Source organism: Periophthalmus magnuspinnatus, chromosome 11 (assembly GCF_009829125.3).
Source record: "Periophthalmus magnuspinnatus isolate fPerMag1 chromosome 11, fPerMag1.2.pri, whole genome shotgun sequence".
NCBI lineage: Eukaryota > Metazoa > Chordata > Actinopteri > Gobiiformes > Gobiidae > Periophthalmus > Periophthalmus magnuspinnatus.
Window position 1 is genome coordinate 10,642,666 of NC_047136.2, and position 16,092 is coordinate 10,658,757.

A 16,092-nucleotide genomic window follows, 5' to 3' on the forward strand; every position below is an offset into this window, starting at 1 on the left:
CCCCTCTCTTCACCCGAGTGTCCAAGACACGCGGTCGGAGGTCAGATGACACGACAACAAAGTCGATCATCGACCTCCGACCTAGAGTGTCCTGGTGCCACGTGCACCGATGGACACCCTTGTGCTCGAACATGGTGTTTGTTATGGACAAGCTGTGACTAGCACAGAAGTCCAATAACAAAACACCGCTCGGGTTCAGATCGGGGAGGCTGTTCCTCCCAATCACGCCCCTCCAAGTGTCACTGTCGTTACCCACATGGGCGTTGAAGTCCCCCAGGAGAACAACGGAGTCCCCGGTTGGTGCACTGTCTAGTACCCCTCCCAGGGACTCCAAGAAGGCCGGGTACTCTGCACTGCCGTTTGGCCTGTAGGCCGACACAACAGTGAGAGACCTGTCCCCGACCCGAAGGCGCAGGGACGCGACCCTCTCGTTCACTGGAGTGAACCCCAACACGCAGCGGCTGAGCTGTGGGGCAATGAGCAAGCCCACACCAGCTCGCCGCCGCTCCCCGCGGGCAACGCCAGAGAAATGGAGAGTCCAACCCCTCTCAAGAAGTTGGGTTCCAGAGCCCAAGCTGTGCGTGGAGGTGAGGCCGACTATATCTAGCCGGTAACGCTCAACCTCCCGCACAAGCTCAGGCTCCTTCCCCCCCAGCGAGGTGACATTCCATGTCCCCAGAGCTAGTCTCCATGTCCGGAGATCCGGTCGTCGAGGTCCCCGCCTTCGACTGCTGCCCGGATCTCTCCGCACCCGCCCCTCATGGCTCCTCCCGCAGGTGGTGGGTCCACGGGAGGACGGCCCCACGTCGTTTCTTCGGGCTGGGCCCGACCGGGCCCCGTGGGGAAAGGCCCGGCCACCAGGCGCTCGCTGCCGAGCACCCACCCCAGGCCTGGCTCCAGGGTGGGGCCCCGGTAACGCCAGTCCGGGTGACGTAACTGGCCTCGTTGTTTCTCTATTCATGATGGGCTTCTGAACCGCTCTTAGTCAGACCCGTCTCCCAGGACCTGTTTGCCATGGGTGACCCTACCAGGGGCATGAAGCCCCCGACAACATAGCTCCCAGGATCATTCGGGTACTCAAACCCCTCCACCACGTTAAGGTGGCGGTTCGGGGAGGGGTGTGAAAGACAAATTTTCTTAATACATAGACGATACAAACTCCTCAATTAAGAACTCTGACAAGAATTTTGCCATGTCTGTCCACAACTGACAAACAACAAGATGATTTCAATAACAATAATTTCTCTCAGTGACAATAATTTTACTATATCAAATAAGCAAATTGCACCTTACACTTTTCGTTTGCATAAAATGATTTAAATTGCATTTCACACGGTTCTAAAGTACTGCTTTATTTAGGCTTATATTCTCAATAACTGACTCAGACTGTATAATTTGTCTGGTTGAAACATTACACAAGGGACATAGATCTTGCTGTGGGCCAGCCTCTCCACAGATCTGACCTGGAATTTAGCCTGGTGGCGTCACTGTCTTGCCTCCATGGAGATAGATAAGTTTAATGCCATAGTGTGCAACATTACAGACAAGGCAATAACATCTCCATAGAGACAAGTTGATGGCAAATCCTTTGTATGGGCCAATGCCAATTTCTCTGGTATGTATATGTATAGGTAGACGTATATGTGTGTGGTGTGTGTAGAGTCGCAGCAATAAATTCTCAAAAACACCTTGAACTATCATTATTATCCTGTAACGCGTATAGGTTATATAGTGACAGTATAACCGTATACTGTTATATAGCTTACCTTTCATACTATTCCCACAGCTCCAAGACTTTGAGGCAGCCTTGAAACAACGCGACGGCATCATCACTCAGCTGACAGCCAACCTGCAGCAAGCGCGAGAAGAGAAGGATGAGATCATGAAGGAGTTTCTGGAGCTGACGGAGCAGAGCCAGAAACTACAAATTCAGTTTCAGCAGGTTTGAAAATCATATTTTCTGTGAACCAATTATCTATTTACAAAAAGGATGAAGGTTAAAGTATATGTAGGGAAATAGTAAATGCTAAATGATCACATTTGTCTAGTGCTTTTTTTACTTTCAACTCAAAGAACTCAAAGCGCTTTCCATCAAGAAACCACTCACACATTCATACACCAGTGTACGCAGACACTGGAGGCAAGGCAGGTTAAGTGTCTTGCTCAAGGACACTACGACAGTATTCATCTCTGGCAGTTAACAGCACGAATATATGATATTGTTGGATAATTCCTATCCATTGGAAACAAGATGGTAATACAGAATAAATCTATAACATTCCAAATGCCCATTTTAAAATACCATTGCTACCCTTACTGGTAGAATTAACTATATGAGGTTCTATTCAAGGATTTCAGAGTGATGAAAATTTAATAACATTGCCATACCTAGTTTAAAACAAAAAAAATATGTTTATATGGTTAATAATGGTCAGAAGTCCTCAAAATGTTACCTCAAACTAGAAGTTGAAACCCATGAATACAAAGGCAGATTATTATTCTTCAGTGGTATTCCTCACTCTGTTAAAACTAATAGTAGAGAAAACCTTCAAATTTTTCTATTCATTTCATCCCAGTGGACTTTTGCAATGTTCGTCTAAATATTTGTAAATGAAGTATTTCCCTATTTGACCCTTTTAAGTATTTTTCTCCTCATGGCTCATGTATTTTCAGCTCCAGGCTGGAGAGAGTCTGAGGAACAGCAGCCACAGCAACACCGCGGCCGACCTGCTCCAGGCCCGACAACAGCTCCTCCAGCTCCAGCAACAGCTCCAAGAACAGGCCCAAGAGCGGGACAAAGAGCAGGACAAAGAGAGAGAGAGAGCGAGGGAGAGAGAGAGGGAGGAGGCCCAGAGCAGAGAGGACACAGAGACCATCAGCCGTCTGCAGCAGAGGATCAATGACATGGGGATGGTGAGGAAAAATAACTAATCATCTCTATTATTGGAATTTTACTAATATCTACTCTACTACTGATGTCTACTGTTACAAAATATCAAATAATACTATCTATGTGTCCAGTCCACCAATAACTGGGGAACTGTTTGTTCCCGCTTCTTTCAGCTTACAATAAACAGAATACAAAGACAGTTGAGAGTAATCTTGATATTAAAATACGAAGATACTTAAGATATTGCGTTTTCTAAAATTGTAATTAGATTGTATTTAGAATTAGATTAGATTGTAATTACATGTAAATCTATTTAACTCTTAACTTCCTGCAGCTGTTTAAAGCTAACCTACTATGGAGATGCAATCAGTCTAGCCAGTCTTTATACCGGTACTTCCTATGTTTATAGTAGAGATGGGTAGCAATTCAAATTTTTCATTGGGAATAAACGCATGCTTGAATTGCGATGGATTGTGAATAATTGCTCACAAAGGTCAAAAAACAATATAATAAAGTTTTTTGGCTCCTAAATAGCTGTTTATTTTATCTTTTAGACTTCATTGTACTGTAGTTTTCACCCAGTGTTATTATGGCTTGACTTAGATATGATTATTTCTGTATCTGGGACTAAGTTATTTGAGAATGTCCAAATAAAAGTTAAAATAATATCAAAAGACTCAGTATTAGCCTTTATTTATTATTTTTTCTAATGTCTACATTCAAATATTGGATAGGAATGTTATGTAACCTTCTGAAGCTGAAACAATTTTTTCCTGTGGTTGTCCTGTGTGGTTGGCTGCTCCTTTATGCTCACTATGAGCCTAATAGAAGGCTGCTAGAGTCCTGGCTTAGTCTTGATTCAGGTCTGGTAAAGGTCAGTTCTGGTGCTATCCTATTTCAAACCATCTCACTGATTACTAAACATGTGGGATTTCAATATCTAGTTTTCAAGATAAACATGACTGACACGTGCGGTAAACTCTACACATTACCGGTGATCACTAATCCTCTGCTCGCGTATTTATTCATCTATTTAGTCACTCTTGGTTTGCAGACTTTGTCCGTGATCACTTTCTTTGGAGAGCTGTCGCACTCTCTGTACAGCAGGACCCTCTTCCTCATGTCCAGTGCACATACACAGCGGACATGCCCCCTCTGTGTGTGTATGTGCTGAGCAGAGAGAGGGGTGCACGTAATGGGGCTCTTTGATCCAGATTTTTTGCATGATACACGTTACTTGCGGTAACATGCAACAAAATAATTAATCATGAGTTAGCGCAATAAAACGTGCTAACCTTCTCAGCCCTTGTTTACAGCAAATAAGATTACCGGTAATCCATTTTCTTACTGCTGTTACTGTAATCATTTATCATATACATATATTTTCTATTACTAAATTAAAATATAGATTAGAAATGTTACTGCTTAATTGTAACACTTTTGCTTTGCTCTGTTTGCAGGAAAAGATTAGAGCAGAGGAGTGCCTAAATGAGAAAGACTTGCTGATCGCGGAACAAGAAAAGACTATTTTGAATCAGGAACAATCGTTGAAAGAATTGAGAATGTCCGAGGAATCATTTGCACAAACTCTGAAAGAGAAAACCCAGTTACTACTTGAACAAAGTGCAATAATTTCTGAACATGAGCAATCACTGAGTCTGCTTCGTGAAGAACTGTCACGAGCTGCAGGTGAAAATAATATGCAACAGACAGATGAGAAAGACCAGATCATAGCTGAAAAAGAGAGGGTCATTATTGAACGGGATTATACTATTACTGAACTGGAGGATGAGTTGGAGTCTTCGCAAAAACGCCTTCATAGCCTCAGTCAGCAAATGGCCACGAAGGGTGTAGAGCTGGAGCGATGCCTTGAAACTTTGGAGAGCACTAAGTCAGACCTGGAAAGCTGCAAAAATGAATTGAATAATTGCAAATTGGATCTAGAAAAAGAGCACTGCGAGTTAGAACGCTTTAAGAATGAGCTATCGCTGTCTAAACAAAAGGAGCGGATGTCTTCAGATGAGATTATGCAGCTTATGGGAACGGTTGAGGATCTGCAGAAGCGCTGTCACAAGGGAAGTTTGTCAGAAAACGAAACGATTCAAAAAATGCAAGAGGACGCAGAGAGGAAACTGGAAGTCCTCAGAGCAGAGCTGGATGAGATGTATGGACAGCAGATAGTACAGATGAAGGTGGAGCTGAACTTGCAAAACGCTGAAAGAATTGAGCAAATAAACCAGCAGCATCAAGTTGAAATCGAACTTCTCAAAACGCAATATTTGTCTGAAACTTTGTCTGCTAGCACTAGTGAAAAAGAGGCGCTTAATGGTCAAATTAAGCAGCTTCAAGACACAATAGAGCAATCACGTGTAATTCATAATAAAACCGTACAAGAGCTAAACAAAGTCACTAAAGAAAATCTAAACCTCCAGGAAAAGGTTGATGGCCTCTTGCAAGACCTTAAATTTGCGAAAGAACAAGTAGAGCTGGTATCTCACAATGCAGTCTCTCAGGAAAGCCATAAATTGCAACTTCTTCAGGAGACAATCGACAATCTGAAACGCCAACTTGAAACTGCTCAGGAAACTGCACAAGAGATGCAAGAAAAGTATGAATCGGAAACAACTAATTACAAAATTAAGCTAGAAATGTTGGAACGGGAGAAGGACGAGGTACTTGATCGGATGGCGGAGTCGCAGGAAGCAGAGTTGGAGAGACTCAGGACTCAGCTTTTGTTTAGTCATGAAGAAGAGCTTACGAATCTAAGAGAGGACTTGCAAAGGGAGAGCTTTCTGAATACTGAAAATCTCCTTAACGAAGCTGCTATCACACATGAAAAAGCGCTCGACGATTTGAGAATCAGTTACGATGAAAAAGTGAATTTGTTACAACAAGAAAACGAAAATGTTGCCACCGAACGTGATGAACTTTTGCACCAAATTTTAGAGCTAAAGGAGGATTTGAATGTGGCACTGCACAGCTCTAAAGCAGATGAATTGGTGCAGCAGTTGCAAGAGTTACAGACAGAGATTGAGGAGCTAAGGAAAGGAGGGGAGAAGAGGATAAGTCTGGATAATGAAATAAGAGGTTTACAAGAAAAGATAGAAGCACTCGAAAAACAAGCAAAAGAAAATAAACAGATGTGGGATAATGCATTGAAAGAGCGACAGACTGAAATCGAGATTTTGAACATGTCTAACAAAGCTTTGAAAGAAGAAATGGATTTGAAATTGAAAGACATTGAAAACATTACAGCAGAGAAAAACAGATATCAGCAACAAGTGGTCACACTCAAAGACGAGATGGAGAAGCAGAGCACAACGTTTTCTTTTGCAGAGAAAAATTTTGAAGTGAACTATCAAGAGCTGAAGGACGAGTACACGTGTCTAGTTGAAGCAAAGACGAAACTAGAGGAGCAAAAGATACTAGAGACACTGGAGCTGGAGGCAAAAATCTCCAGCCTTGAAGCGCAGATTCAAAAGATGGAGGACAGAGTTAGTGAAATTAAAATGGACGAGGGGAAAATCGTTGTTGAAAAGGACACTACTGAGTTAATGGAGAAGCTTAATTTTACCTTAATTGAGAAGGAGAGCTTGACAGGGAGGCTACATGAGGTTATGGAGCAACTGGCAACAGCAGAGGGCAAAGTGGGGTGTTTGGAGGAAGAGCTGATCAAAGTAAAACAGGAAAACGCAAAGGTCATCGCTCAAAATGAAAACCTCGGCAAAGAGATTAAGAAAACCCATGAAAACACCGCTACTATTTTTAATGCGGACAGTCAGCAGCTTCGGGGTGAAATACAAACTCTTCAATCACTATTACGAGAGACTGAAGAGGAGAGGGATAAAATTCGGCAAACACTGGAGCTCCAAAGGGTATCGCAAACCCCATCTCTTGGGGCTTTGGGGGAGGAGGGTCTTGTAGTAAAGGGACCATCCTCTACACGCAAGTCCGCAGCCGCCTCCGGGTCGAACAGGCGTAAAAGGAGGCAGAGGAACAAGCAAAACCAGGGCGGTGTGGTTCGCAGCAGTAGAGAGGAGAGAGAGGACGAAGAGGAGGAGGGAGGTACACCAGCGGAGGGAGCTACAAGTGCTGCAGAGCCCAGAGAGCAGTCTGCTGTTGTTATGTCATGCACACACGAGCCGATCGCTAAGGAGGACGAGTCAGATGAGAGCCAGGGAGACGCAGCAAAGCACGGCAGCAAACAGGTAGGAGCTAAAGACAAGTGTGTGGAACTACTGCTGTGGGCTAATGTGCTTTTGTAGTTTGATTAAAAGCATTTCTGATTGAAGTGGCATTCAAAAAGTGCATGGAAGGTTCAATGTACTTAACATAACTCCTGTAATGTGTGTTACTTAAAAATTAATGCAGTTGTAGTTTTTGTGTGAAGAAGAGGTGAGATATTGAACAATACATTGCCTACGGAATGATTGTCACTTTGAAATATGCAAGCAAATAAGAGCCAAAACAGTGACTGGTTACATGCACACTGAAAATGTGAATATTATTGCATATTTGAAGTTATAAGATTATTAAAAGTAAAGTAATAAGTAAACAGCAAAATCTAATTTCTTTATGATCATGGTCCCTTACATCAGCTTTGCATGTTATTTAAATAGTCTTAAAGGTACAGAAATCATATAGCAGATTTTGGTGTGTATGTAAACAAAGCCATTGTGTTACTACTACTAAAATGTTGTTTTTGCTTGCTAAGTTTGATCAATAACATCCTATTTGCATATTTCAAATTGCACTAAAAGCACTATACCTCAACAGCTCTGGTAATGTGTTGTGCCAAATTTGAAATGAAATGTATGCAGTTATAGCTTTATTGTGAGGCAGAGGTCGCTACTGAAGTGTAGTACCTGTATTAGCAAATCACTAAATATGCAGGCAGAATAGGATTCAAAAAGAGTGGGTTTTCTGTCTGTGTAATCCCTCAGTCATCCAGGTATGATCCATAGCAAAAGAAAAATTATTTAATTCTGTCAACAATGTTATGCCGTTCAAGTGGCTTCTGTTTGTTGGCTAGGTCTATTGAACTATAGGCAAAGTTCACACTTAGTGTTGTTCAGTAAATCTAGTAAATTAAGTAGGTGTGTTAGTTTCAGTGTAGCTCCTCTCTTCAGATAGATATAAGGCTGTGTCCACCAGTAATCTGACCAGAACTGAAGAAGTGGCTTGGATGAGCTGCAAAATGTCTTCACTGTAAAACATTTGTCCAGTTGACAGAATAAGGGTTTTGTAGTTGTTTTGAGTTTTAAATATTATTAGTGTATGTGTACATGTATTACTTCCTGTTGCTTTCTGCTATGTAAAATGTACTGGTACTCTTTACTAATTTGAATGCATCAACTGTTGGTAAATTGTGATTCTACTATTGTCAACAAAGAAATATTTGATTGACATCTGACTAGTTTTCATGAATTGCAAATTGATTATTACTATTTCTAAAAACTGTGAATAAAACTGTGAATAAAACATGTGTTTTAGTAGCCCTAGCGCTTAGGCAGAGGTGGAATATTGAAATATAGCACCTTTTGAGGTCTCTGTATTAACAAGCGCAGACTGCAGGCTGCCTCCATTTGAGTAACAGCACAGCGGGCGTGCTGTGAATAGATGTGTTTTACATATGACTGAGAATCTCACCATTCAAATACACGATGTGGCATTATGCAGGGAAACATACAGTGCATACTTGGTGATGTAAAAGGCATCAGTGTTCTACTCCTTTTTTCTTTTAAATAACCACCAATTGCAATAGTTTTGAAGAAAGGTAGAACTAATTAATTGAATTTCTGTAATGACAACAATTATTGCTCTAATTGGTTAGAAGATGATGTAATTGAAAAATTATGAATTCAGTTTGTCAGTTTTTCTTTTTATCATAATTATATGGGCACTTTTTTCTTCTAAAAATCACTTGTCTAATCTACAGTGGCTGTTAATGTTAATTATTCAACTCACTGCTGCTCAAATGTTATTAAATGGGGTGAATACTAAACATGAAATCCCTACTATTGCAAAGTAAAGGTACAGGCGATAATTATTGAACCTGAAAAAATATAGTTTTTCAATCTATTATATATTGAATGATAAGCTGATATAGTAAATATCAAGACAGGCCTATTTTGTCCCATATAAGCATGATCCTAAATGTTAACATAATCAAGCTAACATAGAAAAAAAGGAGTGAAGAAATTGTCAGTATTTGTGGTTGCACAGAAAATTGTACATTTTAGCCTTGTTTCCATCCTGCAGGGAGTGAAGCATTTGAGGTGAGCGTGCATTTTACCTCCATTCATTTAAATCTGCCACTTCACAAGCTTAAAGACAATGTTTGAATTTTGTCACACCTTTTCGCACCTGTGTTTTGTGATGTTTTTTTTTTTTTTCACTTCCTGATTTGGAACATGATTGAATTGTGATTTCACTCGTCAATGGTTCGTTTATCCTTTGGCAAAACAAACCAGAAGTGTCTCAAATGTGTGGCATTGCTTCACCTTTATCACTGCCTCAAAGTGATCAGCATGAGAAAACTTGTTCAACAGTATTGGCTTACATTTTCAATAAGGTCATATGTAAGCTATATGACAGTGGTTCTCAAACTTTTGTGAATTTTAAGCATATTGTAAATCAATATTTATGATGTTATTATACTTTAATGCTTGTTAAAGGTGTACTATGCAACTTTTTGAATGGAGGGTCCACTACCTGTTTGTCTCCATAGAGATGTCATTAGTTTGCATAGATTGTTATCAAGTTTGTTACCAAGTTACAGGTTAGATCTGTGGAGAGGAGACCCCGCTCACGTTATCATCCATGGATAAATGGATACTTACACATTACATATTTAGATTACCATGTTAGTTTTTATTGTATTTTTAAAATGCTATATTCGATGAAAAACAACATTTTAACATGTTTTTGACGCTTTTGATGAGGGAACAAATTTATTATTTTTATTTTTTAACTCAATAGAAAGCTTCAAATTTGGAAAAAACAGGCAAGACCCTCCACCAGAAAAGTTATCTAGTTTGGTCATGGTTCAGCTTACGATTTGCTACTTGGACAGACCTATTTGTTGGTGAAAGTTTGATAACCACTGGCTGCTTTTACTGTATTCTGTTTACAGTCCCACACAGGAAATGATTCATAAGAGAGACTGGTCTTTTTTTCCAGCATTATGTGTTTCTTTCTCAAGTGTAACATTTAAAGGTAATTGCTTGCTTTTTGCAGGTGACCAGGCATGGGATGAGACATCGCACTCAGCCTCAGATGCGTCATGGTGCTGAAGAAGTGGTACAGTCTGCAGACCATGTAAATATCTAATGTGCTTAAATAAATTATTTTTTAAGTTTTCTTATGACAGATTTAACTTCCAGGTGTGATGGTGAACATAAAAAGTTTATATAAAAAAAATACAAAAGGTTGTGTCAGGAAAAAATAAAGATCTTTCAATGTAATACTTAAATTTACTACTCTCTAGAATGATGACACAAGGCCAAAGACCATAAGACCCTTTATAAATGGTAAAGAAGAAAAATGCAATACAGAATGGATTAATGTACAGAGCCTTTCTTAGAATGAGGATACCATTAGATTACTCACATAAGCTAGATCCATGAATGAAATATACAGACTTGGCTACATCCCTATTATTAGGTTGTCAAAAAATTGATCTCCAGATACTAGATACTAAAACTGTTTTTGAAATTAGACACCAAGTGAAATATTGATACTGAAAAAAAAAATTGACCTTTCCTGTATAGTTTTAGAATGGTCTTGATTTGTAATATTAAAGAAGTCATTTTGTGTTGAAAATCATATTATATAATATTATATCAGTATTGTCTATGGAAAGGTATTGTATTAGAATTGATATAGAGCATCAAGCCTTTTCCTTAGTTCTGAAATCAAGTTCAAAATTTATTGTGGGTTTGTGGGTAAATCCTTACCCTACTACACTGAACCTGTTTTTTCACAATTGATAAAAATTATTATTAACCAACAGCCCTGAAGCAGCAACAGGTTTTTACATCGTCCTCAGTGCTCAGTTTCATGATTAAGTCACTGCAGAGAGGGTTAAACACAGCTTCATTAAAATGCCAAGTGCTCTTTAAAGACGTGACATCAAAGCCAACGTTGTCACTATTTCATAATTGTGTGCGCCATACAAAAGCTCTAATGCATTATTCAAACCAGGAGGACATATCTTTTGTGTTGTGGTAATAGAAGGCCACTCAGGCTGAACACAGATTGTTGTAACAGAAATGAGATTGGCTTAAATATGGTATTAAATTTCAAAATTGGGAAATAAATGCATGGAGCAGGAATGATCAAGCGAAGCCTGATTTAATTGTGTCCAAAGGTTCAAATGGAGATAATCTTTCTTGAGTTTTGTAAATGCCAAACATACCAACATATAATAATATTGTACTGAATGTCAATGCAAGCCCAAGAGCATGAAATGTTCAGTGCATCTCTCTTAAATACTTACTACCGGTACATACATTTATACTTATTGATTCAAACTTCTTCTAATTTGGTGAGAAGTATCACTTTATAACAGAAGGATCATTAGCACAACATTTTGATGAAATATAAAAATACCCTTTCTCTAACAATCAGAGCATGTTCAATGAATCACCTATGGATATAGAAAAACATTTTTTTTAAAAAGCTTTTAGCTAAAACTGTTACTGTTATATGATATACATTAATATTCATTAGTATCCACTGTCCCTATCACATCAATAAAACCATCCATCCATTTTCTTCCGCTTATACGGGGCCGGGTCGCGGGTACAGCATTCTAAGCAGGGACTCCCAGACTTCCCACACCCCAGACACGTCCTCCAGCTACTCCAGTGGAACCCCAAAGCATTCCCAGGCCAGCCGAGAGACATAGTCCATCCAGCTTGTCCTGGGTCTTCCCCGGGGCCTCCTCCCTGTGGGACATGCCTGGAAAACCTCACTAAAATAAAACAATTTTTTAAATATTAAGCAAGTGTGGCACAGACAATTTGAGATCTTTTTTCTACTATGCTACGATATATTTCACTTTTTCTTCTTAAACATACCATCAAATAATAGTTATGTATATTTTTCTGTCTTCAGGGCGAGTGCAGACTGCGTCTGGAGGCCCAGCACCTCAGCTTGTCTCAGATTCATGCTGCACAACTGGAGCTTCTACAGGAGGAGGCACAAACCAAAGCTGTGGAAATCAGCCTTCAAAAAGATCAGCGTGATCAGGGTGAGAAAGAGGCCGGCAATAGCAAAAGAACCAAACAAATAAGACTTTTTGTGATGGATAAAAATGATGCATTACCTTTTATGTGTCAGGGCTGTGTCTGTGGTTTTCAGTTATTCTTTGTTCAAGAAATTGAATGGTCAGCTCTTAGTAAATCGCTGACCATTCATTCCCATAGCTCTGAACTGGGGCATATTAATATATCTACATAATGTATTAATAAATCATCAGTGCTTTCTAAATGGCTTATTAAAGGGGCTGTACCTATTTTTACTATCTTAAAAATGCAGAAGAGAGAGGCAACTGTTCAAACATATTCTGCACTTTCTTAACGCATTCCTAGTATCCTAATTATTCACCTTGATGAGTCACTAGTATTCAAACAGAGCACCAATATTACTTCCTGGTTCTTGGATGGTAAAAATGCTTTATAATTGGATGCAAACAGCACACAGTGGTCTCAATTTAACCCTAACAGCTGTTATTACAATATATCTGTAGTGGGGCAAAACAATTACAATTACTTTTAAAAATAGGGTCACTGTCAAGAATGGAGTATTAAAGATTTTGCGGCATAACCAGTCAAATATGTCTTTAATGATGAGACGGTTCACTTCCTCTATTCTGTTATTTTACTTTTTACAGCTGCTCCAAGGCTGTCCAAATACCAGAACATGGTTAAAGCTGTGTCTGAGGAATGCAGAGAAATCATTTTGGTAAAAAAAAATATATTTTTGTGCATTAGATTTTTATGTTGCTGAAGCACTATACCCATGTTTAACTTTTCTTCCTCTCACTAGTCCTTTCAGAAAATGTTTGGTGAAGACTTTTCAGACAAAGCCATTGTTGAAGAAACTCATCCTGTTTCTTCAAATGAGAGACCTGAAACTAGTGAATCTTTATCTGTTATACACGATGCCAGAGGTACAGTGCTATTAAAAAAATATATAATTTTTTATTTGTGATTACCGTAATTACTTGCACGTACACTGCTTCAGATGAGTTTTTCACTGATTTTAGGCTTTTTATTATTTTCATTATTTGACCTTGTTTAGTTCAGACTAGGTTTAGTCTTGACTTAGTCTTGAGTTCTGGTTTAATAATGTTTTTGGATTAATCTTGATCTGTACTGTGTATGCATATATAACATTTTCATATATTCATATTATGTATAATGTCCTTGCTCTTTTCTTTTCTGTGCTTTATTTTATTTTAAATTGGTATAGTCCCCTGTTTGACCTTATTATAATATTTCTTCTTACACTTTGGTCTAAGTTTTCCAAATGGCATATTATAGACCATTCAAAATATTGGAAGATATTTGGTTTTGTGGTATTTGGTTTGAAAAGTTTCTTGTCTGAACATTGCATTGATTTGTCCCTTGTTACAGAGTTGTACAGAGATCTGCAGCAGGTCAGGGACAGCATTGAGCAGGAGCACCATCGACTTTCGAAGCTCCAGACTCTGCTCAGGGCTGATGGGAGCAAGGTAAAGAGTTTCTGCAAAAAAAATTTAGAAATATGTTTCAAGTCTTACAAATCTTAGCATCTAGCGAATTATAAACATGTTACTGGTTTTATAGATGATGGAGCTGCAAAGTGCGTATGATAATCTGAAGAGCAGCACTGACAAAGAGATATCAAACCTGCGTCTCCAGGTCTCCAGTGTCAGTTCAAACTTAAGCAAAGGTAAGTTTCAATAGCCGTGATGTATGAGAGCTGCTTATTGTCTCAAAATCATTTATGCAGTTCATAATTTTTCAGTTTATGCAATTCCACCTGTTAGCTCTTAAACCAAGCAGATTAAGTTTTTTGTTTTGTTTATAATACACATCTAAGTTTTTTTTAGGGTATGATTTTTTTTTTTGTAATTGTTATGTTATAATTCAAATTGAAATTCTATTATTTGCACAGTTAGGGCTACATACCTTTTTTATTATTTTTACTTGATACTTTTTTGAAACTGGACCGAATTTTTTCACAAAAAAAAAAAAAAAAAAAAAAAAAAAAATTATTTATATATATATATATATATATATATATATATATACACACACACACACACACGGGAAATTTTAATTTCCCGTGTAATTTTAATTTTAACCAACACAAATGTAGTAGTTCACTAATGCTAATGCTCCATAATAAATTACATACACTACGAATTATGTCTTAATACTATTACCTGTGTATTTGCAATTGTACTGTTGCCATTGTCTTTCAGTTATAATTTTTAACTTTGTTATATTCTTTGCATTGCTGTAGCCTCTCATTAAACTTTAATACTATTGATCTGAACCCTAAATGCTTCCCTGTTAAGAGTATTAAGTTACACTTTCTCACTTCGCTCTGTTTAGATCTGAGTGAGCAAGCACACTCCGCTGCCGCTGTAACGTCTACCTCCCAAACCTCTTCGGAAATTCAAATGCTCAAAGTTGAAGCCCAACAGAAGCAGAAGCAACTTGAACACAGTCACAGACAAGAAGTGGAGAGACTCAGGGCCCACTACCAACAACAAGCGGCCGAGACAGAGGAGAGGTACGCTACTGAGCTATTCATGCTCCAGCAGAGGCTACAAGAGGTCAACGCTGCGCCCAGCCACTTCAGGTGAATACGCTGCAGAAAACAGTCCCTTTTTCCTATAGGTTACAATTTATTTTTAATCGTGGTGATTTGTTTTCCTCAGGGAATAATAGAGCATATTACATCATACATTTGAATGTGCAATAATCTGTTACAGGTGTTTATACTATTTTTCATAACAGTGAAGTTGAAGCTGCTTTGACATTATGATGGATTAAAAGAGCTCTCAATATCTAATCTAGTTGTTTGTGGAAATTTAAAATCAATTTGTCAATTTTTTTTGTAAAGAAAAGCTGCATGGTTTTCTCACAGATCTGTAATAGTTGCTTGTTCATAAAGAATTGCATTTTATATTTTTCTTACTTAAACCATCCTGTATCTTCCAAGGACACATGCCATATGCTAATTTGCTTTACAGTTATTTAGGATCACAAATAATTTCTTTGTGCCAGTTTCAAGTCGGTATATAAATTCTGATGTTTGAGTCAGGAAGGCGATTTATATATATGCAGCTTCTATAAAGTATAACTGAAACCCATAAATACTAATCAACTATTTGTATTTCCTTTTATAACTATGTCAAATGTTGAATTTTGTCTTTCAGTTCATCAACAGAGGCCAGCGGTTTTGACAAACATGAGCAGCTCAAGGTAGGGTTGTTTTATTGGATACGGTTTCTTTATACATATAATATTCAATGTATTGCTTTTTTATTCAAGTTAAAGCATGTCTTTACATTAAAACAGTATGACAGTTAGGGGGGTGTAGGGAGGAGGCAGGAGCAGCTAGCTTTAGGCAACAACGTGCCCTAAATCCTTAGTTTTGCTTCACTGCGGTAGTAAGAAGACAGTTACATCTGAAGACTAAAAAGCCTGGACATTGCATAACTCACCAGTGTGGCATGTTGTGCTTGGACCAACGGGACATCAGCCCATAGAGTGACATGAATGAGAGCCGGCTTTTATCTAGCTCAATTTATTCACGCAACTCACATCTTTTCATTAGACGCTTGTGTCCAGCTCTCAAACCTCAAAAACACTGCAGCTTTATAGAGAAACAGATCAGATAGATGAGAGAGAAATAGACTGACATGTGCATGAAATAGTAAATATATGGGAGAAAAAGGCCTTGAGCAAACTGCAGGCTTGGATTTGCTGCTCATAAGGTAGGTTGATTAAAAAGATCAATCACAAAATCTTCTACTGGCATTTCTCCAGATCCGAACAAATATTATATCTGTCTGTTTATCTATTTACCTGTTTGTCTATTGTTGTCTTATGTTACTCGCAAGGTTGTGTTTGACAACATTAAAATGTATAAGTACAAGACTTTTTGACAGCCATAAGGATTTTTTCTTGTTCTGATTG

General features: G+C 38.6%; 1 protein-coding gene across 5 annotated transcripts in view; it reads left to right on the forward strand.

The window, feature by feature from the left end:
* akap9 (A kinase (PRKA) anchor protein 9) overlaps nt 1-16,092 on the forward strand; it is a 69,572-nt gene that overhangs the window by 17,085 nt on the left and 36,395 nt on the right. For all 5 annotated transcript variants that reach the window (XM_055225569.1, XM_055225570.1, XM_055225573.1 and 2 more), the window contains exons 6-16: nt 1,787-1,942; nt 2,674-2,913; nt 4,351-7,098; nt 10,130-10,210; nt 12,011-12,146; nt 12,789-12,859; nt 12,944-13,067; nt 13,534-13,631; nt 13,726-13,831; nt 14,500-14,749; nt 15,330-15,375. In XM_055225569.1, coding sequence (XP_055081544.1) covers nt 1,787-1,942; nt 2,674-2,913; nt 4,351-7,098; nt 10,130-10,210; nt 12,011-12,146; nt 12,789-12,859; nt 12,944-13,067; nt 13,534-13,631; nt 13,726-13,831; nt 14,500-14,749; nt 15,330-15,375 — 4,056 coding nt within the window. The remainder of the gene's footprint in view (nt 1-1,786; nt 1,943-2,673; nt 2,914-4,350; nt 7,099-10,129; nt 10,211-12,010; nt 12,147-12,788; nt 12,860-12,943; nt 13,068-13,533; nt 13,632-13,725; nt 13,832-14,499; nt 14,750-15,329; nt 15,376-16,092) is intronic.